This window comes from Cebus imitator, unplaced genomic scaffold (genome assembly GCF_001604975.1).
Source record: "Cebus imitator isolate Cc_AM_T3 unplaced genomic scaffold, Cebus_imitator-1.0 Scaffold323, whole genome shotgun sequence".
In the NCBI taxonomy this organism is placed as follows: domain Eukaryota; kingdom Metazoa; phylum Chordata; class Mammalia; order Primates; family Cebidae; genus Cebus; species Cebus imitator.
This window is the reverse complement of record NW_016107638.1, coordinates 2,302,471-2,327,154: the sequence shown is the minus strand read 5'-3', so window position 1 is coordinate 2,327,154 and position 24,684 is coordinate 2,302,471. Positions and strand designations below refer to the sequence as shown.

Sequence of the window (24,684 nt, the reverse complement as noted above, 5' to 3'; positions counted from 1 at the left end):
AGGAGAGGCGCTTAGTACACAGTGCACTTCGTCACCATGTGTCAACGTCCCCTCAATGCAGAGAGCAGTGCTACACGATGTAAGGGTGTAATTGGATTGTGCTGGGATCCTTAAATCTGCATTTCATTTAGAGCCACAGCATTTGCAGAGCCATCTGCAATTGATGCGAGCCCCTTGGAGGGGTCAACGTGTAGAAAGACACAGAACACCCGTGAGCCACTGAATGCAAACTTTATATTTACAGTCAGTAAGTTTATAAATATATATTACATTCTTATAATCTACAGTACATTCTACACGTAGGTGGATTTGGGAGTGGGCAGCGGCTGCAGTATTCAACGGAACGCGACACAGGTAAGAATGGAAAGAAATATGAGGACACTACTGAAAGCACAGGAGTCCCATCGAAAAGGGGTGACAGCTTAATCACCCAGCCAAACAAGGTAAGCAAACTTGCGGAGAGGAGCAGGTGACTTACCGGCTGCAGAAACCCCAGTCTCAAGAGCAAACTGATAGCACCACAACTGCAGGGGAGAGGGCTTCGGCTGGAAGCATAAACAGGTGAAACTGACACGTGATCTAAAGAATTCAGTTCTGTGGAGAGGAGAAGGAATGAAGACACACCTGGAGTTACAGACACAGAAAGGAAGCAAGGAGAGAGGTTCGGAGGGGGAGAGAGATACAGAGACACACAGAGAGAGACTGGAACACATCTAAAGAGCAGAGAGAGAAATAAAATGACTCAGATGGAAAAATGGAAGATGGAATAAACAGCACAGCCTCTTCTGCCCGCCACCCCCTGTCCCCGACCATATTTCAAAGGATCACATCTGGCTGGCAATCATCCAACACACCATTGTCTAGCTTGGAGTGGGTGTGAGGTGGGGGCAGGAATCCTCTGATGTCTCCCTTCACAGGTTTGGCAAGTGAGGGGATTCAGGGATGTCCAGAGTCATGCTGATCTTAAGCAACGCTAAACCTTTCGGGGCTGACTGCCGGATCACGCACCTGCAAACCAGCATCTCCACCACACGCACCGAGGCCCCCACCAGTTCCCACCTCCAAGGCGAAGAAGTCTTCTGTGCTGTCTGGGTGTGTGCTAGACCCACTGCTTTCGCACCCGGAACCCCCCAACTCCACACGCCCTGCACATTCCATACCGGCACCCAGGTTTGTCTCAACAGTCTCGAGGGCACATTCTTGGATGGGAGATCTGCCATGAACAGTGAAAGACCCGTCCCAAGTGGCTCTTTTTTTCTAGAAAAGCAAGGGAACGTATATCCCCTGGTGTGGAATTCACTGTGTGTACGTACTGCCCATGCCCAGAGACTGGCCTCTTCACAGATGGATGGCGTGGGACATATGCGCAGGTTGGTGGTGGGGGGGACTTCTCTATAGAATGTCACTTGGGAGTTGACACAAAACCCAGGGGGTGAAAAAGACTCAGCAAATACTAGAAACTGCCCTGCCCCTCCCCCACCCACACGTGACCAGCGGCTTTGGGGAGGGTGGCGATGCAGTGGAGGAATACAAATGGAACCATTGTGAACTTGCTGTGAATAAAAAGAGCCTGGTTCTCTGAACCTGATTCAAATTCTATGCCCAGTATCCTTAGTTTACAAATAAAGAAGTGCTCTGAAGGGCTCAGAGGATTTGCGTCCGTGCCTTTGTCCTTGGCATGTAGTTACAAAGGCATTTGTGGCCTAGTGGCCCACATGTTCCCTTTCAGTCCTTGTCAGCCACCGCCTTGGCCTGTCCAGGACCTGAGCCAGCTCTGGCCCAGTCTTTGAGAGACAGCGACCCACAATCATGCCTGCCACGGCCGACGGCGGCACTGGACTGCCTGTGACAGCGAGACATGCCACTCCGGTTTCGACGACACGCCTCCTCCCACTGACCCACGGATGCCCCACCTGAGCTGCGCTTTTCTTCCATAGTCTGCAGTATTGAATACTGGAGCCATGTGGATTTTATAATATCCAAATTGTTTTGATTACAGAGAGAGAGAAAGGCTGTTCTTTCCTGGAAACTCTCAGACGCTCAGTGATTCAGAACCTGTGTTTGACTCCAGTTTTAGAAACCTTGCCATGCATGATAACCTCTTCAGCAAGACGCTGTAGGCTGGAATGTGGGCGTCCGGCCGAGCTGGGGTCGGTGGCTGAGGCTCTGTTGACCGCGCCATCCTCCTCCTGTCCTGCTGCTTGATTTCTCTCCGGGGGCACCATTGCTACACATCCTGGAATTAAAGGCTGAAAGGTGAGTGAGGACCAGCGTCTGTGTGTGTCTGGCTTACACGTTTTCATGGAACCTTTCCATGTAGTTGTGCAGCTCAGTACAGTCCCCGGGGTCCAGGTCCTGGCAGACCCACTTAATGTCATCCTCGCTACTCATCACTACGGAGTTCCTGGTGGGGCACTCGTCGTCCGAGGACACGGCGGTGAAGGTGGTGAATTTCACCCTTTTCCTTTTTGAGGTAGGGGAGGTCGGGGGATCACTTTTCTGATCTTTCCCATCGATGATGATGGGTCCCAAAGGTTTGAACAGCTGCCCATTGATGCTCTTCTGGGAGTTTGTGCTGAGGAGATACTTACTCTCCTCGAAATCCAAGCCCCTGTCAACGGCAGTGATCTGCTCATCTTGCGAGGAGGCAAAGTTGATGCGATTCTCCAGCAGCTCTGTCTGATTTCTCAACCCAACCCAGTCATGGGAGTGACTCATCCCTTCCTGCTCCTCGAAGGGAACCTGTTTGTGTCTGTATTTTAGTGCAAAGGTCACACAATTTATCAAGAAGACCAAAATGGCCAAACAGAAGACGCCCAACAAAGCATACATCCCAATTTCTAGGTCGCTCAGCCCTTTGGACGCCTGCATGAGGTCATTCCCATCCATTTCCCCATTGCTTCTGGGGAGGTCCACCTGCGCTGGGAAGCTGGTGAGGTCGCTGGGGACGGTCTGCCAGTGGCTGTCGTCATCCAAAAGGCTTTCCCGGCCTTTCTTCTTCTGCAGGAGGGACCTGTCTGTCGTGGGGCCCCGTCCCTCCATGAGCCCCATGGAAGAACTGCCATAGTACTGTCCTTCTTGGCTCCCCCATTCCTGCAGGGGTTTTTTGGGCCGTCTGTCACTGACAGTGTTTTCCAGGTGAACCCCTGGCCCTGTGTGTCTGCTGTCGCTGGTGTTGGGGTTAGCATCGTTTTGGCCAAATTTAACTTTGATGTTTGCTGTTCCCACTGCTAACACACTCTTCCTCTTGGATTTCTGGCAGGATTCACTAATTACCATTTCCACCTTCACCAGGGCGCCTTGTCCTTCAGTTTCCGCAGCAATTATAGGCCACTTGAATTTGGGGTCTTGGTGGATGGAGACCACCTTCTCATCCAAGGATGTGGCCATCAGAGAGAAGTCTTTCCCATCGTAAATATCCAAGGGTGTGACTGAGCCATCACTGAACTGGACCCAGCAACTGATGGCTGCTTCCTATGGAGAAAAATACGTAAGTTAATCAAAATGGGCCAAAAAGCTCATTGAGCCCTAAGTCTTAGCACAGTAGATACACTATGGCCAAAATATTGCTATGAAAACAAAGACAAACCTTTCAAACAGGTAGAAATAAGCGATAAGTACCAAGAGTATAAAAGAAAACATTCTCATAACGATGCAAAAGCAAAATACAACAAGAAAATGACAAAACAGGGCCAGGATTTAACACTCCATATGAAGATTTGCTTTTCTTTTCTTTTTTTTTCCCCTCCTGAAGGTGTTAAAAGGAAGATGGGCCCTTGGGCTGTTCAGAATCGACTTCTGAACAGTAATAAATTGCACAACAAAGGAAATTGATGGTTAGTGGGATCATTTACAAGTGCTACGCATTCAAATGAAAAATGTTTATTACATAATTTTTAAGTTGTAATACGGAGTCTTCACTGATTACTGGCAACACAGATGAAAGCCTCTGATCTAGACGAGGCCCCACGGCAGGGCTACAGGCTGTGGTTCTGCCAACCCCGCCTTTTCTGGGTCTGCAGGGGAGCTCTGCCCTGGACTCAGGACGTAGACTTGGCTTGGAGGGAGGAGTTAAGCCTGACCGCCGGAGAAGGAGAAGCATCTTGATTGGAGACTCTCCTCTTCCGCCACCACACCCTCCACCCAGCCCAGCTAGAGGAACTGGAGGACCAAAAAGCAGCCAGAGATAAGGTTTGTGCGCCCCTCAATCTCCCGCTTTTTTCATTCTGTTTAGACCAACTTCCTTTGCTAATAGTTTGACCAGGCAGATCGTTGGAGATAACCTCCAATTTTATGCAAGCCTTTAATTTTGGTGAAGATGTCATTATGCTTGACAGCACGGTGGCATATCCATTGCTTCTTCCCTCCTCCCTCCCTCTCGGAGAGCCTGCTCCACCCAAGCCCCGGATGGCGGCCCATGACCCTGCCCGCTGGGCCACAGCTACAGCTGATTGGAATGAGACAGCTGCTGCCACTAGAGCCATCAATCTCAGCAACGCTGAGCTGGCCAGCACCTCTCTCTCTCTCTCTCCTCTCTCCTCTCCCCTCTCCCCTCTCCCCCCCCTCCCCCCTCCCTCCTCCCCCTCCCCTCTCCCCTCTCTCCTCCTCTCTCTCTCTCTCTCTCTCTTTCTCTCTCTCCCCTTTCTTTCTCTTTCTCTCTCAAACTTGAAATTAGAAAAACAAGACTGAAGAAGTTAGTTAGGCTTGGGACGATGTGTAGTGGGGGCTGATATAAAATTAGGGAATGAAGTCTTCTGATGGATTATGTATAAGCAAATGTCTGGGCAGAGGATTTATCCACAGGAAGACAATAATGAGTTAGACCAAAATGAAAACACAGAAGAGACAGTGGGCATGAGAGTGTTGACCTTCCCTTTCCTCTGAGGTCTTCCAGCTGGGTTCTGTGAGACTTCTAATCCTCAGAACACATCCCTTGTTATTTAATCTTGAGTGGATTTCTTTCTCTTACAACCCACCTGACCATGACAGAAGACGTTTTACACAGGTGTTGTTTAGTCTTTGAAAGTAAGAAGCAAGGTTCCTCAAACGTGGCTGGTGGCCTCTGTTCCTTGATTCAGCTCAGCCAAGAAATACTGATTCTGTTAGACGCTGACTTGGACTACCTGCTAAGCGGAGAATCCTGCCCAGGCACAGTGCAGAGGCCACTGGATGTGACACTTACCAGGTTCTCTCCATCCACCACGAAATCTGAGCAGAGCATTCAAACGCACAACGGATTTTCCGAAACCAGCTCTGCCAGGGCCAAGCTGCATGCAAGGAGTAAGAGCCCTGCACACTGCCTATGAGCACATCTTAGGGTGGCGTGCTTAGCTCTACATGGCAGGAACGGATTAGCCCTCTGGCCGCCTTCTAGCTGCATCTTATCCCTTCCTTAATGCCTCGCTGGCGGCCAGCGGATGTTATCTCCCACAAAGACCGAGAAAAGCCTCAGGTTATTTCTTCATTGCTATCTGTAACATGCCTCTCGGCTGGCATCCTTTCTTGAGAAAAAGGAGGTTCGCTTTGGCCAAGAATTCATATCTGTTATTGGGACCATCTACTTTCAAGTGTTTTCTAACCCAAAACTCTGCAAACAAAGACTGTCGTATAAGGACGAGGAGATTAGCGCGTGCCTGAGAGGGGAGCATGGCGTGACAGGTGCAGGCTGGGCAAGTGGGGAGGCTCTTTGTGCCCCTTGGCACGTCCAGTGTGGCGCTCCTGCCTCCTCGAACATGGTCGCAGCCGCAGCTGGTGCACGCAGGCAGGGCAGGCCTGGGACCTCGCCTGCTGAGGAGGAGTGCACAGGAAAGTTTCCTGATCCAGAAGGAAAGTGGCCAGAACAATGTCCCATACGGCTGGGGGCTTCCAGCTGCCTGTGGGAGGAGGATCCCTTTTCATGGGCACAAAGAACTAACCACCTGCAACCACTGAGTTTTGTTGTTAAGCAAAGTTCACCCAACTCCCTGTGTTCTAAGAAAAGTTTATCCACTTCTAATGAGAGAGGAGAACTTACTATATTCAAAGGTCCTCTGTAACAGTCCCCTTGTAAGCCATTGTATCCACACACGAACACATGCACCACACACATACACACAACACATAATACATTCACAACATACATACACATACACTTAGACACGCACACTGACATCTATACAGCACATACAACACAATACTGACACAAGACACATGCATATAGACACACATAAAGCAAAAACAACATAGACCCACAGCACACACACATACATGTGCACACATACAACACCACAATGCATACATACACACAATACATTCACAACACACATACACATATACATGCACACAGGTTCCTATACAACACAAACATACACAACACAACAAGCAATACAAAATACTGACACAAGACACATATATACACATGCATACACATAGGCACACATGAAGCAAAAACACGACATACATAGGCACACAGCACACACAGATACGTGCAATCATACAATACATTCACAACACACATACACATATACATGCACACAGGTTCCTATACAACCCAAACACACACAACACAAAATGAGCAACACAAAATACTGACACGAGACACATACATATACACATGCACATAGACAAAGCAAAAACAACATATACATAACACATACATGTAGACACACATGCACACATACAACACACATAGATACAATACACACATACATAAAACACAGAAACACACACACAACACACTCTTAGCTCACACTGGTTCCAAATAAAAGAAAATCCATACTGACGTCGGTTCTCTGTTTCTGCCTTGAGCTGAACAATGAATGGTCTGAAAGCGATCTCCTGCCATGGGCTCCCCACAGACTCAGCAGGTCTGGCACCCCCACTCCAGCAGGACCTTGGCAGCAGGCTGTGCACCTGCTCTCGGCCTGCATGTGCCCTCACGCCCACGTGGAAGCAGGAAGGGCGTGGACAGCACAGGTGATCACCTGCGCGCACTTGCACGATGATGGATGAGGGGCGGGCCTTCCCTCCAGGGCTCCTGCCCCTTGGTGGCTTCCCATTTTTTGCATGTTGCAGCCCTTATGTATGTATATATTTCTTTCATCTCTGCATGGGGGAGCTGGGAAACATGACGCAGAGCAGCCGTCCGCTTCAGAAGCTCCCTTTGCAGGTGGAGAAACACCTGATGTGTGACCCCACTGTATTGTGGGGCCCGCCTGGTGTGGCGCCTGCCTGGTGTCTGATCCACCTGGTGTGGGACCCCCGCTGAGGTGTGTCTCAAGCCCTCCTCCATACCTGTTTGGGCCTCTGCAGAAGTTCCTGAGCCACCGCAGTGGCAAAGATGGCCCTGTTGCTTCCTGGGCTGAGCTGCAAGGACAGCGACAGCCCCGTCACCAGCTGCACCCCGAGGTCCGTGATGGTCACCTTCTCGTCCAGCACAGTAATGGTCTTTTCAGCCAGGATGGTGTCTGACAGAGGAGACAGGATCTGGAGGGCAGAAGCGACATGACAAGGAAAGGCTTTCTGTGGTCTGGGCACTTCCTCCAGTCGCAGGAGGAGGTGCCCGGTGTGCAGGTGGCGACAGGGCAGCACGTGAGCCAGAATGAATGAGAACGGGCCTTTCCCACTGATACTGCCTGCCAAAGCATATATTTTGCATAGCAGTGAGGTGGTGTGAAGAAGTGGGCAGATAGGGCTTGGCCCCTCCCCACACCCCACAGTTCAGCTCCGTTTCCCACCGTGCTGCATCCTGGACAGGAGGAGCTGACATCTTCATTTGACTGTTAACTTTATGATTCTTCTACAGCACAGATCGTGTCTCCACTCTTTACTGTGTATTTTGTTTAACATTATTTATTTTACTTAAACGATTTGGTTTTCTAAAGCCTTCCTACCATCAGTGAACAATGGGTTGGGTGTACTGGGTACATATTGATAGCTTTCTCTCTTGCACATGGAAACCAATGTGCAACTAGAAGGTGGAGCCTGCTGGCCCACCTCAGTCCTGTGTGTCACTGGGGACCCCGCTGTGCACTCTGGGAAATGCTGCGCGTGATGCCTGATGATGTGGGGTGTGGTCGGCGTGTTCTGATAAACATAGGTGATGAGTGTCTACGCCTGAGACCGACTCCAAGCCTCATTTCCCCTCTGGACGCCTGGAATGACCTGGGAAATGAGGCTTGTGTGCGGTTTAGACCCTGAACAGGAAATCTGCTTTTGAGGAACTTCTGTGGCATCACCTCTTCCTCCGCTCACTTTCGCCCAAACAATGAAGAGCTGTCTTAGACTCCTCATGGCTGCGTGTAACCCAGCCTCTGCTCTCCTGCTGCCTGGAGCTCTTTCTCCTTCACGTTTTTGGTGATATCTATGACGTATGTCAAGGCAGCACTTTTCCCAGGATGCTTTCAGACCAGGAATCAAAGCTCCTTATTTCTAACCAAATGCCACCTTCACTTTCTGGTCCGATTGTGATAATTTAAATGGCAGCTAGCATGAGAGATGCATCCCCAGAGGAAAGTGGACAAGTGAATTTATGACTCAGGAGGATGCAGTGAGAAAAGAAAGAAGCAAGGCTCGCAGGACTAGATGCCTCCCCAAAACAATGTCCATGTTGAATGTGTGAGAAGCTGGCTCGCTTCCTCTCCCCGACACCTGACTTCTGAACGGTATGTCTCTTCCTCCCTGCACTGAAATGATCACTTAAGGGAAGATGTGAATACCGAATTCTCATCTCACTGTGAGCTTCTGGGCATCAGTATCAGTCAAGCCTATCGATTTATGGTAGGGATTCAGGCCTTTCAACTTCTTAGTCAGTTTTGGAGGTTGCAAGCTCTCATCTGTGAGACAGATATGTTTTGTCTGACACAAATCATATTTTAAAACAGAATTAATGACGATTTAGAGAGCCAGAAGATTTCATATAAAAACACAGAATTCCAGCTTTTCTGGAAAATTGTCACATATGGCTGCGGTGGACATTTCTTACTGGCAGCTTTTGCTGTGGGTAACAGCTTGCCCCTTTTCCACAGGCCTCACCACTCCCTGTTGTCTCTCTAACAGAAAAAGTCAGCTGCCGTCTTGCAGCTCACACCCAGCCTCTTCTCCTCACTGATGGCAGCTTCTGGGCTTTTAGAGCTCATCTGAGCATGTGACTCCTGGTCTACAGCCCAAATCCATTTATTTTCCTCCTTGGATAAAATGAAGTTTTATATATACCAGCCACTTTTCTAGAATGGATATGTTTTAAATCTTCCATGATCCAATCTAGTCTCAGTTATAACGATTCCTCAGGCACAGCTGTTTTAGAAACCTCACAGATTGCCTGATAAGACAGTCGCCTCGCTTGCAGATGGGGCAGCTGCTGAGGAATAAGCTCTTCCTTTGGCTCCAGTGTATGTTATTTGGGTGATGGATACAAGGCCGACACGCGACATGTCCAGGAAACAAAACTCTGCTTGTACCCCTTACATGTGTACGGAAAGAAAACAAACTCTTGCTTTGTTCTCAGCTGGGAGGTAAATGACCAAACCCTTGCAAGCCTCCCAGAACACTGTTTTGTAAAAGTGTTTGTTTCAAAACCCGAGTGTTGTGGCTGGCCCTCTCCAGCCATGTTACCCAGGCCAGTCTCAAACTACTGAGCTCAGATGACCTGCCTGCCTCGGCCTCCCAAAGTGTTGGGATTACAAGCATGAGCCACTGTGCCCAGCCTGCATCACTCGTATTGTTTACTGGACAATTTCTTTGAATTTACCCATCCTGAAACTAGATCCTATTCCCAGTAACGACAGACAGCTGAATTCTCCTCTGAGCAGAGCAAAGGTGGGAAGACAGAGCTTGCTTTGGGGATTTTGTACCTGAATGGTGGTCATCCCAAGCTCCTGCCCCACCAGGACCTGTCCACCCTGCAGCCTGGCGATCCTGGGCTCCTCCACCTGCACGAAGTCATTTATCAGCTCCGTGATGTCCACTTGCCAGTCGGAGCCCAGCAGGTGGGCCAGGTGTCCTCCAGGGCTGGCCGCCTCAGCCACGAACTGCGTGAGGACCCGCACCATGGCATGCTGGTACTGCAGGGTGCAGCCGCGGCCCCTCCGCTCATCGTCCTCCTCTTCCTCACTGTCCCCGGCGGGCCTGTGAAAGAGGCAGTGCAGTTCGTAGACAGTTACTTGTGGGTCCTCTAGAAGGGGCTGTGTGTGGAGCCTGGTGGGGGCTGCAGAGGGAAGCAAGCCATGAGCCTTCAAGGGGTTTACAGGCAGACATGCAGGGGTGAAATTCAGATATTAACCACTGCACTGGCCTCAGCACTGACCCATCAGCATGATCAGTGCAGCAAGCAGGATTTCAGCTGTTTCCAGTGACCCCTCTCACCTCCTGGTGTCTGCTTCATGTAAACCCCTCCCCTTGAGTGTGGGCTGGACCTAGTTTCTTTTGTCCAGTGAAAAAGTTATGGCAAAGTGATTGGCTGGTCACTTTCGTGGCTAGACTTGAAAAGCCCGTGACTTCTGTCTTGCTTGTATTGTCCGTCCTTGGTTTTTCTCACTTGCTCACTCTGATGAAGGAAGTTGCATGCTGTGAGCTGTGCTGTGGAGGTTTCCACCCAGCTAGAAACTGAGAGCGACCTCTGGCCAGCACCAGCGAGGAACTGAGACCAGGCAGCACCTGCACCAGTGAGCCTAGAGTAGATCCTTCACCACGTGAGCCTTGAGACGGGACCCCAGCCCCACTGACACGTGGATTGAGCCTGGCAGAGGCCCTGCTCAGAAGACCCAGCTCAGCCATGCCTGGACTCCAGAGCCACAGAACTGTGAGATAATGCAGGTTGTTTTTTTCTTTTTGCAGCAGGGCCTTGCTCCGTTACCCAGGCCGGAGTACTGGGGTGCAATTTCAGCTCACTGCAGCCTCGAACTCCTGAACTCAAGCAATCCTTCCACTCCAGCATCCTGAATACCTGGGACTATGGTGCAAGCCACCATGCCTGGCTGATTTGTAAAATTTTGTGTAGAGATGTGGTCTCTCTGTGTTGCCCAGGCTGGTCTTGAACTCCTGGGCTTAAGCCATCTGCCTGCCTCAGTCTCAGTGCCGGGACTACAGGCATGAGTCACCATGCCTGGCCCGCATGTTGTTCTTTTAAGCCACATTAAGTTTGGGGTTAATTTGTAAACCACTAAGCTTTAGGATAAGCCACTGTGTTAGACAGAATGGCCAGCTCACGTGACAGGGCCAGGGATGAATGGTGTGGCTCTGTACCCCAGCACACAACAAGGGTGAATGTTTAACCAAAGGTGAGGCCAAATGTGGTAAGCACGGCACAGAAGGCCAGGGTGGATGGCAGGAGACAGATGTCAGCTGCTCCTCAACATCTGGCCCCTCGTGTGCAGTCGGCCCTTTGAGGGCACCATCTCGGTCTCCATCAGAAGAGCAGCTGCTCCCTGTCACACTCACTCTGCTGCCATGTCTGAATCAGGAAGCTGTGGCAGCACCTGGGATGCACTGCGGTCACACTCAGCCAGGTCTTTGGTGAATCTTCCCCTCCAGTCTCTTCCCTCTGCAGCACCAATGGCCACTCTCTAATCCACAGCCCCAACTCAACACCAGAAACCCCAACAACCAAGAGAGAATCATTGCGGAAGCCAGCTCCCAGCTGTCCACGAGACCCACAGGCTTTGTCCTTGAAGCGTCACGTCTCCCGGGGGTCACAGGACTAAAGGAATGAGCTTGCAAGAAGAGGAATATATGTTATTCCTCAGATAAGCACCAATTCTCCACCCCCTGTTGAGTATGCAGACTCTAGGAATATTTCCTTGTCTCATTCTGCTGCACATACTTCCTTTTAGCAATCAACATGTCCCTAATGCATGAATTCTTACACACAGTTTCTCAGAGATGACAAAGTCTGTGAACGAAGAGCCTGGCTCCTACCACCTTCTTTACATGGTACTCGCGTGGTTGCCTAATGGTAGGTGTTGGAGACTCCTGGGGCTGTACCAAACACCACAGGGGTAATGTATCAGACACTCAGTGGGCAACTTCAGACCTCGTTTCACCAGGCAGAGAGCTCAGAGCTTCTGCACTGAAGCACAGAGAGGCAGCTCAGATCCGGATGACCCTGTCAGATGTCCTTCCAAGGGACATCCAGTGCCTTCTTTCTGGCATCAATTTTCCCTTCTCCTGGAATTTGTCCATTCATCCAGCCTTGGTCCACCTCCCCCTCCAGCTCCTCTGGCTTCAGCTGGTGGAGTCCAGCCAGCTATGCAGTATGTCCGAGAGACTTGGCTACAGTAACTAGATAAGGAAGGGTACAAAATCCCAGTGAGGATCAGACTGAAATTCAGGACTTCGCTGAAACTGGTGGGAAGGAGAGGAGCCACTTTCTGCTGGAGTTGCAGAGAAGAGAGGATGGAAGCCTGGAACCTCCCGAGAAATGCTGATAGAGAATGAAGCTAACACAGAGCAAATCAAAGCTGAGCGGTGGAGGGAGGCTTGGTCTTTAGAGTACCATATCCTTAGACCCAGCCATGCCCGAATTTACCACCCTGTACATTTCCTTCTTAGCCTGCCATGAAGTTTGAGGGGAACACCCACCTCCTGCTGGAGACGATGGGCACTCTCCAGCCTTTGATCTGATTGAGCTCGGTGTCCGAGACCTCGATCTGCAGCGGAAGCCGGGGCACCCACACTGTCATCTCCAGGGGGCTGCTCAGGTGCTGGTAGGTGAAGTTCACCACCACGTTCACCTTGCCTTTCATTTCTTTCCCATTGACAAAGACATAGTCACATCTGTCAGAGACCTGTAAAGAGGTGAGAGAGAAATGGGGAGGGGAAGGTGAGCCTCCATTGCATCATGTGGCCCAAGGAGGAAACGGAAACACCCTGGCTGGTGGACACCACTTACTGTGGGGAGGACGTCCAGGTGTGGAGTAGATATTGGCTGTTGCTTTTGAGCATAGCAGATGTTGTTATGACAGGTGCTCTCTGAGCCTACCCGGGATTCCTGGGGTCCCTGTGGCTGGGTTGGTGTACTCCTCCCCAGGGGCTGTAAGTGTGTTGCTGACAACTCATCCCACATCTTCCATAGAAGACTGCCCTTAGGTCTTAAGGGCTCCTTGTGGAGCTGGCTGTGCTGCACCCAAAGCTGACCTCGCTTAGCCTCTCCTCTTCCCACCCCACTCTCTTCACTCCCACGCAGGTGCATCCTGAGCATGTCCTCAACAGACCATGTGCAGATCACTTTCCCTGCCAGGCACAGGGGTGGATTCTGAGCCCCATCCTGCAGAGTTCCCTGGAGAGGCTCAAAGGGGTTTCACAGAAGTTGCTGCCATGTGAGCTAGCTCAATGATGCACCTCCTGCTGGCTTTTCAAAATGTGCCCTGTCTTGCTGTTCACTCCCTCATTCTGCATCCAGAGTCCATTCCCCAAATAAATCGCCTGCTCTCAAGTGCACGTCTCAGGCTCTGCCTTTTAGGGAATCCAAATACATGGATTCATTTCACCCTCAGAACAACCACAACGCTAGGCACCACTGCCATTCCCATATTCCAGCTGAGGAAGTCGGGACTAGGGGAGCCTGCCTATGTTTCTCTACCAGGAAGGGCAGTGCCAGGGTTCAGCCCTGGGAGTCTGGCTCCAGAGCCCAGGCTGTCAACTTCTACCTGGCACAAGACGGCTCCTCCATGCCAGCGCTGACGGGAAGAACCAAGTTCAATGTAAGGACTTTGTTCTCTTGTCTTGTCTCCCAGCTTTCCCGGGGGAGGGCAATGAGTCCATTAGTTCTCATCCTAAACAAGAATTGGGACATGTCTTTGAGGGAGTGTGGCAGCCTGAATAATGGCTCCCAAAGATATCCACTGGCTCCCAGAGATATCCATATCCTCATCCTTAGAGGAGCTCACCTGGGCTCTGGGGACCCTTCCTAAGCTCATGTGGTCTCTGGAGACCTTCCCTAAGTTCCCCTGGGCTCTGAGGACCCTTCCTAAGCTCACCTGGGCTCTGGGGACCCTTCCTAAGCTCACCTAGGCTCTGGGGACCTTACCTAAGCTCACCTGGGCTCTTGGAATGCAGGTTCCTTATCCTAGGTGAGCTTAGGAAGACACAAGCCTAGTGCCCCATGAGAGGACCTGGCCCCAATTCCATCCCAGTCTGGAGAGAAAATCTGAGCTGTGTTCCCGCAACAGCTGGAGGCAGCAGAACTCCTTCCAGCATTCAGACACCCATCCTTCCCTTCAGAGCTCTGTCCATTGCATTAGATTGTTAAACATTCCAAACTGTCCCTCCGGGAGATGAACTGGAGCAATGTCACGGTCTAGGTGAGCCGGCAAGACCTGCTCATTACCTCTCGTTAAAATATGACTAACTGTACATGTCAAATAATTTATTAACTGCGACTTTACAATGCTGATGGTTTGAAGGGATGATCTATTAAAACTCTTGAACCCCTCTTGTAATCCATTTCCAGCCAGTTGCACTGTTCCATTATGGGGATATGGTTAATATTTCTGACTCCGGTGTGCATAATCCAGCACTTATGTGAATTTAATGCCACTTCCTTTTTTTCTGTTTAAATGCTGTATGAATTTAAATCTTATTTAAATAATCTTGGTAAAATTTATGTTCTTCTAATATTTCTCTCTCTCTCTCTTTTTTTTTAAGAACTAAAGCTAAGGATGTTGAAATTTTCTTTTCTCTTCCCTCAAACTTGGCGGATGTAGACATCCTACAGGAATGCTTGCCTCCAATTCTCAAGTTAGGTAGTGCCTTTTTGTGCTTGGTCTCTGTCTTGGATTAAAAATGGGGGTCACTTGAGGTCAGGAGTTCATGACCAGCCTGGCCAACATGGTGAAAGCCTATGTCTACTAAAAATAAAATAAAAAAAAATATCTGGGCGTGGTGGCACCTGTAAGCCCAGCTGCTTGGGCTCAGGATGCTGACATTGCAGTGAGCCAAGCTCATGCCATTGCACTCCAGCCTGGGCAACAGAGTGAAACTATGTCCCTCTCTCTATATGTAACATTAATAATAGTGGTAACAGTAATAGTAGTGGGTAATATTTATTGTTTGCTACATGCAAGGTACTGTACTAAGTGTCAATAACTTATTCCACCGAATCCTCACAATATATCCATTAGATGATACCCTTACCCCCATTTTCCAGATAAGAACATTGATGCTTAGTGTCCTATCGCCATGAGGGGCTGCCACATGGTGCTAATTAATCAGAAGAGAACTTTGGCTCATTATGCTAGGCTTATTCATTGGGAAACAACTTTCCCTAAGTCAGGTGTACCTGTTAATGAACAACACACACTTTTCTGCCAAGAGATAAGCAAGTTTTAAGTGGATGCACTGGAGGACACACTGGACCCAGTTTTAAATGGACACACTGGAGGAGGATGTGCTATGGCAGGGGGCAGGGACATGGCGCAGAGGGACTTCAGGTCAGCAGGGCCGCTCCATTTACAGAGGGCAAAAGAGGCAGCTTGAGCCTATTGTGGGCTGAATTTGGTTCCCTCCCAAAATTCAAATGAATCTGACTGTATTTTGAGGTGGGGTCTTTAAAGGGGTAGTTAAGTAAAAATGAGGTCACCATCATGGGCCCTAACGCAATCTGCCCAGTGTCCTCTTTTTTTGTTTGTTTTTGAGATGGAGTGTCACTCTGTCACCCAGGCTGGAGTGCAGTGGCACAATCTTGGCTCACTGCAACCTTGCCTCCGCCTCCTGGGCTCAAGCGATTGTCATGCCTCCTGAGCAGCAGGAACTACAGGTAAGCGCCACCACGCCCAGCTAATTTTTGTATTTTTAGTAGATACAGGGTTTTGCCATGTTGGCCAGGCTGGTCGCAAACTCCTAACCTCAGGTGATCCACCAGCCTCAGCCTCCCAAATTGCTGAGATTACAGGCATGAGCCACAGCACCCGGCCTGGTGTCCTTTTAAGAAGAAGAGATCAAGGACACTCAGCCATGCAGAGAGACCAGCGATGCACAGGGAAAAGACCACGGGAGAACACAGTGGGAAATGGCTGCCCCCAGGCCAGGGAGAAACCAAACCTGCAGAGACCCCATCTCTGACTTCTGGCATCTGGCACTGTGAGAAAATAAAGCTGTGTGTGTAAGCCACCTGATCTTTGGAATTTTTTTATGGGAAGCCTAGGAGACTATGCAGTCAACTGTGCAGACAAATACAGTCAGCTATTCAATCCCTAGAGCCTGCTTCCCTGCTCCAGGAGAGACCTGCCAGCATGCATGGAGAGGAGAGTAGCTGGGAACTTGGGAGAGCCAGCTCCTTGTTGGGGCTTCACAGATCAGGTGTTAGAGCTGGCATCGAGGACAACTGTCTACCTGGCAGCCTTCCCGGGTATGCACCGGCACTGACTTGAGTGATTCCGACAGTAACCCAGCAAGGTCGGCATGATTACAATCCCCATTGTGAAGATGAGAAGCTGGGGCATGATGAGAGTCGGTGACTTGCTAAAGTTCACTCAGCTGGGACACCTCGGAACTGGGAGTAGAATCCAGGACGTTCTGGGTCCAGGGTCTACCCTCACATCCGTCGCATGCCACAGTGGGATTCTGGGGTCTCTGGGGAGCAGAGGCTGAGACAGAAGGTCCATGAGGCCGTAATATCCATGAAGGAGGAAGGGAAGGACCCAGGATGGCAGTGGGAGCTCTGGGATCAAGAGGAAGACCTGGCAACATTTCTGCTAGCTCCCCTGAGGGGTCTGGAGCAGAGTGGGTGCCCGGGGAAGAGCCCCGCTTTGGTGAAAGTGATCAGACCCTTGAACCACCATCTCTGTTAATAGCTAGGGCTACCTGAAAAAGAGCACGACTCAGCTCAAAACACAGGGACCCCCAAGGAGCTAACCACTGGGGGCTGCCTGCTACCAGCACTCCTCGAGGCTGAGTGATGGCACTTTCTGGAAGAAAGTCTGAGTCTCTTTCCATGTCAGCCACAGTGGGCCTCTTAGTTATGACATGGAACAGGGATATTCTGGTGTTTTTGGAATCATCTATACCAGAAGATTCTGTATATACTCTGTATTCTATAGCCTATTTTCTTCTGAAATCAGAAATTCAAATTCCCAGGAAGCTCTGTTATTTTTAAATGAAAACAGAACATTTTTACACAATCTCAAATTTCCACTTTCAGTCCTTTCCTGGGTCAGAGGAAATAATGCATTCCGTGAATGTTCTCTTTTCTTTGTCCTCAAAACTGTCCACCATGTGGTCTGGGTCATGAGATCACACTTGTGTTCTCACAGTCACTAATGAGCGGTCTGAGAGGAAATCATTTTAATAACAATCCACCCAAGCCGCTCTTGCCACGTGCCAGGTGCTGGTCTGGGCCTGGGTTCTCAGCCCCTGCCCATTTGGGGCTGGAGGGTTCTTTGCTGTAGGAGGCTGTTCAGGGCAGTGTAGGCTGCTGAGCTGCACCCCCGGCCTCCACCTCCGACGCCAGCAGCATCCCTCTCCCCAGCGGGATGGCCAGCAATGACTCCAGACACTGCTTAAGAACCCAGGGCAGTACCAGCACCCCCAGTTGAAAACCAGTATTTAAAAAAATTTTTTTTATCATGCTTTAAGTTCTGGGCACATGTGCAGATCGTGCAGGATTGTCACATAGGTATACACGTGCCATGGTGGTGGTTGGCTGCATCCATCCCCTGTCATCTACATTAGGTATTTCTCCTAATGCTATCCCTCCCCAATCCCCCCACCCCCTGCTATCCCTCCCCTAGTCCCCCAACCCCCAACAGGCCCCGGTATGTGATGATCCCCCCCGTGGCCATGTGAGGAACCAGTATTCTAAGCCCTGTTTGTAAATGTATTCCATTGAGCTCCATGACACAGCTTTTATGACTCTGCAAATGAATGGAAATTTTTCTTTTTTAGAAAAACATAAAGTTATCAACATTTACATTGCCTATATCCATGGAAGAAACTTAGGAATGAGTAATTCAAAGAGATGACTAAAATTTGGGTGCATGTAGCATCTTCCACAAAGCACAATAATTTTATAGAGAAATAACAGCAGAAAGGAAATGGCCTTAGGCCTCCAATGGTTGAGAAACTACAGGAAGGTAAATATATGGGGAAACTGATGGAGACAGGTTTGTTTGCACATTTTCTTTTCTCGTGTCAACTCTGGGCTAATCATAGTCTAGAATCATCTCCAGAAAAGGAGAGTTTATATTGTCCTTTTAGGTAGGAAAGGAGATGGTAGAGAGAACTTTCCTGCCTTTGCTTCTTATTAATTACCTTTAACTCAAAATAATTCTAATGTCAAAAACACATCTTTTGGGTGTCATTCTGGTGTCCTTCAAGTTGAAAGCTTGTATTCACAAACAAAAACTGCATATGCAGAAGTGTTTAATTTTAATAAAGTTCAGATTATCAATTCTTTCTTTCATGGATTGCACCTTTGGTGTTATATCTGAAAAGCCATCACCAAACATGATGATATCTAGACTCTCTCCGTGTTATCTTCCAGGAATTTTATCGTTTTGCATTTTCGCATATAGTTCTGTGGCCCACTGTAAGTTAATTTTTGTGAGGATGCAACCCAGAATAAAATCAGAGGACAGACATTACTCAGGTTCAAGGCTTCCTAGAAAGCCCTAATAGCCAAGACCATGTGGCGTTGGTGAAAGAACAGAGAAATTGATGAATAGGACAGAAAAGAGAGCCCAGGAACAGACCTGCATAAATGTAGACAACTGATCTTTGACAAAGGAGTAAAGGCTACCCAATGAAGGAAAAGTCTTTGACAGCCTTTCCAGAAAGTGCTGCTGGAACAACCAGGCATCAAAATTCATAGGAATGCTAGAAATGCTGATGATGTTCTGCTCTTCTATTGTAAACAGTGCTGCAATGAACACCGCATGTTCTCACTCATACATGGGTGTTGAACAATGAGAACACATGGACACAGGGAGGGGAGCACTGCACACTGGGTTCAGTTGGGGGGAAATAGGGGAGGGACAGTGGGGGTGGGGAGCTGGGGAGAGATAGCAAGGGGAGAGATGCCAGATGTAGGTGATGGGGAGGAAGGCAGCAAATCACACTGCCACGTGTGTACCTATGCAACAATCTTGCGTGTTCTTCACATGTACCCCCAAACCTAAAAAGCAATAAAATAAATAAATGGGGAAAAAAAAGAAAAAGAAAAAGAAATGCTGATGATGAAATGGCTCACAGGGCTTGCATCCTCACGGATTTTGCTTTTTCAAACCACGCAGTGACAAATGTCCCTGTGCCTACCTGCTTGTGCACAAATGCCTATTTCTCGAGAGTCACCAAGAAGTGAGTCTTACAGTAAGATAAAGCAGTATTTAAACTCCACTGACCCCACGATCCTTCACAACAGCCCTGGCAGGCTGCTGGTATGACATCTCCTTTTTTTCTAGATAAAGAACCTTGAGACTCTGGGAGGTGAACATATGCGGCAGGCTGCATTTTCCAAAGATGGCCACAACAGTCTCTCCTGCCTGCCCATGTCCTCTCCAAAGTGACCCTGTTACGTCTCCACTAAAGAGGTGGAGTCTAATCCCCTCGCCTTGAATCTGGGCTGGCCTGAGTGAGTTGCTGGTGTTGGGGCTCAGAAACCAACATCTCAAAATATGCGCCGCGGTCCTGCTGAGCTGAGGCAGCTGCTCAAGGTCTCTAACCTTCCCACCATCACCCTCCAACCCCCTCTCAGTCCTCTGTCTCCAAGCACAGGATGAAGTTCTCTTAGGGTCCCTTATCTGCCTAAAGCCCAGATCCCACCAGAAGAAAACAAGTGCCTCTGGTGCTTTCCCTGAGTTTTTATCCACTGAATTCATATCGCAGGAAGAAAGATGGAAGTCTGTCAACACAGCTGGACAGGCTTTTGTTACAAACCATTTCCTGCTGTGCAGGCCCTACAGACTTTGCCCAGGCCACCGTCCACTCTTCAAGCCCATTGAATTTCTCTAAAAATCATTTCCTGCCCCTCTAAAACCATCCACATGTTCCCATCTTCCTTCCCCCTAAGAAGAAGGGTACATAACACCTGTATACCCTATTGTGTCAGGTGGGGGGGTAACAACACTGTGGTTTTCTCTCCACGCATGCTAATTAATTTGTACGCCACTTCTCCTATGAATCTGCCTTTTGTGAGTGGATTTTTCAGCAAAACTTCAGAGGGTAGAGGGAAGTTTTCCTTTGGCTCCCTGCACGTGACCAGTAGAATTTGATAGAAGTCTGAGGTTTCTGGTGCCAGGTCATGAGAAACCTTCCACCTATGTATGTTCCTGGGACACTAGCCCCCCAGATGCCTCCTCACAGGGAAGCCAGGCCAGATTGAGGGGCCACATGGGGGCCTTTCACCCCACCAGCAGCAACTGCCATTTACATGGTGGCCATGTTGAATATCAGCAAAATTCCACCTCCAGATGGCTCTATCCAGTCTGCAGGAAAATGAATGAGTAGAGGAATTCTCAGCAAGATGCAGTTTAGGAAACCTTGTTCTTGTTCTTTTTCTTTTTTTTCTTTTTTTTCTTTTTTTAAGATGGAGTCTTGCTGTCACCCAGGCTGGAGTGCAGTGGCTTGATCTTAGCTGACCGCAACCTCCGCCCCCGGGGTTCAAGCAATTTTTCTGCCTCAGCCCCCTAACCGGGACTACAGGTATGCGCCGCCTCTTTTAGTAGAGATAGGGTTTCACCATGTTGGCCAGGATGGTCTCAATCTCTTGGCCTTGTGATCCGCCCACCTTGGCCTCCCAAAGTGGTGGGATTACAGGCGTGAGCTACCACACCCAGCCTGGGAAACCTTTTCCTATGTTGGATCCCACCTTGGCATAAATCTGTAAGATACTGGAAAGGATAGATTTTATATTCCATTAAAAGTAGGAGTCAAACCCACTTTATTTTTATTATTATTTTTTTTGAGACAGAGTCTTACTCTGTTGCCCAGGCTGGAGTGCAGTGGTGCGATCTTGGCTCACTGCAACCTCTGCCTCCTGGGTTCAAGTGATTCTTCCACTTCAGCCTCCTGAGTAGCTGGAATTACAGGCGCCTACCAGCAGCCCCTGCTAATTTTCTGTATTTTTAGTAGAGACGGCGTTTCACCATGTTGGCCAGGCTGGTAACTCCCGATTTCGAGTGACCTGCCCACCCTGGCCTCCCAAAGTGCTGGGACTACAGGCATGAGCCACCGCACGTGGCTAAACCCACTTTCATTAGGTCATTGAAGGTCAAGGTGATCCCAGCAAGTTGCAGAAGACTTGGAGAGCATCTGTGAGGCTGATGGGTTGGCTGCCAGGTCGTGCCTCATGGTGATCTGAGGTCAGTTCAGAGAATTCCCACGGTGGGTTTTTATGTCTGACTGATGCAATGTAGTCAGCTGAGGATGGTAGTGAATGTTCCTAACTTCTCTTTCTGCAGACAAAGTTACTTTAAAAAATCATCCAGCCCAATTCTATCTTCTAGCAATGCTTGGCATGTAATAAGGCCTCAATAATCTTTCCTTGAGTGAATGAAGGTATTGGCTGTATCTGACAGATGAGGCAGCTGGGGCTGAGGCACTTGGATGAGTCGTTTTGCTGGTTCTATGGAAAGCTTCCAATGCAGAAAGTCTCATTCGTTAAGAAAACTATCACCTGACTCCCTTGGCCAGTGCCTTCCGTTTATGAAAAGAAAAAGGTCAATTTAAATAAAACCTAAACGAAATGGAATTCAAATGCTCCAGGTCAAATCCTAGAGGGAGGCACTGGGGAAAGGACAGCTGTCTGGGGGTCGGTGGCAGGGATCGAATCTCTGTGGTGCCAGGCGGTGGCAGGGATCTAAGCTCTGTGGCGTCAGGCGGTGGCAGGGATCGAAGCTCTGTGGCGCCAGGCGGTGGCAAGGATATAAGTTCTGTGGCCCCAGGCGGTGGCAGGGATCGAAGCTTCACAGCGCCCGCGGTCCATGGGTTCATCCTGGCAAGGCCTCCAACAAACAGCCCTGTGCAGCTTCTTTGCCTCGAGCCCAGAAGCCCTTGCAATTCTCTGGACGTGGGGTAAGGTTAGCAAACTCAGCATCATAGAAGAGGAACATTTCACATTTAAAAATCTGCATTTCTCTTGAAAATCTGTTTACTACCAAGACACAGGCTTCAAGGCAATGGTGTGCCAGTAAATGTTGAACAACCAGCTCTGTGTATAAACCAGCTCCTGTAGTATAAACGCTCATGGTTTCATGCTGCTAACCCAAAGCCACTGACGACAGAGCTGGAAGAGCTGTGTCACCTTGGCTTTGGTAGCTGGTATGAGCAGCTCTGTGACCTCCAGTTACTGGAGGCCCGCCCCTCCCTCTTGTCTTCAACCAGCACTTACATTTGCAGCCCCTGGGAATGTGAGCACCTGGCAAGGAAAGAGTCAACAACTCCAGCTGTCTCCACACCCAGCATTCCAGGTTAGAGAACTGTCTACAAGAGGAAACTGACGCTCCTCAGCATCAGAACAATACGCTACCTTTCCCGAGGTTGCTTAGTTACTGAGCCGCAGGTCTAGGGCTTGGAGGTAGGATTTCTCACTCCGAGGTGGTTGCTTGTTTCATTACCTTGTGCTGTGTTTTTTTCTACCCAGGCTGTGACAGTTCATTTATCAGGACAGTGAGATTCCAGGGACAATGGCATTTGTACTGATAGTGGAATCGTGGAAAACAGGAGGAAAAACGCTGACACCAACCCAGGTCCTCTGACGTATTTCTGACTATAAATAAAAACAATTACATGCAAACAATATTTTTGAAAATATAGAGAAACCACCCGTCTTTTGGACACCGTGAGTCATAATCCCCCGCTTCTCTGTGTATGTGATAAAATTCGTGATTCGAAGCTGCTGTTTTTCTCTCCCTCTCTCCATGGAATGGAATGCAAATGGAAACAAGGCAGCTCCGTGACAGCCTAGGCACTTGGGGAGTGAGACAGGGAAGGTGGCAGAGATGACCTTTGCCTGGGCATGTTTTGGTCCATTTCCCTGTGAGCTCTTGATATCTTTCTCATCCCCAAGGAGCACAAAGGAAAGTGAATGGGCTGCATTTGTGAAGCAGGCCAGTGAGATGGCAAACGAGTCTCCCACATGCAGAGACTCACTCTTCTCTTTCTGGGCCTGTTGGAAAAATCCTTACCTGTAATCACACACACACACGCACACACATGTACACACTTACACACATTCGCATATGTACACATGCACACAAACAGGCACATGCAGGCACGCGTATATGCACACACAATGCACATATGCATGCACACTCACACACTTGCATATGCACACATGCACACACATATGCAGGCACTGCATACACACACAATATGCAAACACATGCATACACACACACTTGCATATGCATGCACACACACATGCATGCAGACACATGCATGCACGCACACATGCATGCAGACACATGCATGCACACACATGCAGACACATGCATACACACACACAATTCACACATGCACGCACAATCACACTTGCATATGCACGCACAAACACATGCAGGCACATGCATACACACAGACTCACACAATATGCAAACACATGCACACACACACTTGCATATGCACGCACACACACATATGCAGGCACATACATACACACGCACTCACACATTTCACACATGCATGCACATTCACACTTGCATATGCACACACACATGCAGGCACATGCATACACAGAGACTCACACAATGCACACATGCACACACACACTTGCATATGCATGCACACACATGCAGGCACATGCATACACTCAGACTCACACAATATGCAAACACATGCACACACACACTTGCATATGCACACACACACATGCAGGCACATGCATACACATGCATTCACAATTCACACATGAATGCACAATCACACTTGCATATGCACACACAAACACATGCAGGCACATGCATACACACAGACTCACACAATGTACACATGCATGCACACACACATATGCATGCACAAACACACAGGCACATGCATACACACTCACACAATACACACATGCGCACACACACTTGCATATGCATGCACACACATGCAATGCACACACTCACATGCACATATGTGCACACTCACACATGCACACACATACACAAATGTAGAGACAAAAATATAGATAAAGAGGAGAAACTGGCAACCTTAAAAAAATCTCTAAATGGACTGACATTTCTTCTGCTACTAGGCACTGAACTTTGTTTCTCCTTTTGCTAAAACTTTCTCTAAACCCAACATTCCTGGGAAACAAAACCCACAATCCACTTTTGAAAACTACTGAAGACGTTTTTCTTCTCTTTGGGATCATAAAATATTTTTGACACTGACCCAGCTGTGAAAGTGAAGACGAAGTTAACAGGGCTTCATATTTGACCTAAATGTCCACTTTCCGATTTATATCCCTTGAAACTTTTGCAGAATCAAGGCTCTAGTCTTGGGAAGATAGAGGCTGCATTTCCCAGCACATTTAGGGTAACCATAAACGGAGTGTGGCAGCATACGCCAAAACAATTACTGAATTTTGTTCTGTAGAAATGAGACACAGGAGGCATACATATCAGCACATTTAAAAACGTAAACATCATGAAAAGCAGTTATTGTCTCTGAGCTCCAAATCCACCTTGCATGCTCTGTTTTGTGACACTATAAAATCAGCATATGTCTGATTTACCAGCTGTTTTCTTTCAGGCTCTTCCAGGGAGGGAAATCAGAAGGAGGCCTTGGGCT

The 24,684-nt window shown here is 48.9% G+C and overlaps 1 protein-coding gene across 1 annotated transcript in view; it reads right to left on the bottom strand.

Moving 5' to 3' along the window:
• Positions 1-214: 214 nt before the first annotated feature.
• The window catches only part of TMEM132D (transmembrane protein 132D), an 832,693-nt gene continuing 808,223 nt past the window's right edge, over positions 215-24,684 (bottom strand). Inside the window, exons 6-9 of the mRNA XM_017504530.2 lie at positions 12,556-12,761; positions 9,831-10,104; positions 7,273-7,464; positions 215-3,474 (exon numbers count right to left, since the gene is read on the bottom strand). Of these exons, the coding sequence (XP_017360019.1) occupies positions 2,290-3,474; positions 7,273-7,464; positions 9,831-10,104; positions 12,556-12,761 (1,857 nt within the window). The 3' untranslated portion in view covers positions 215-2,289. The remainder of the gene's footprint in view (positions 3,475-7,272; positions 7,465-9,830; positions 10,105-12,555; positions 12,762-24,684) is intronic.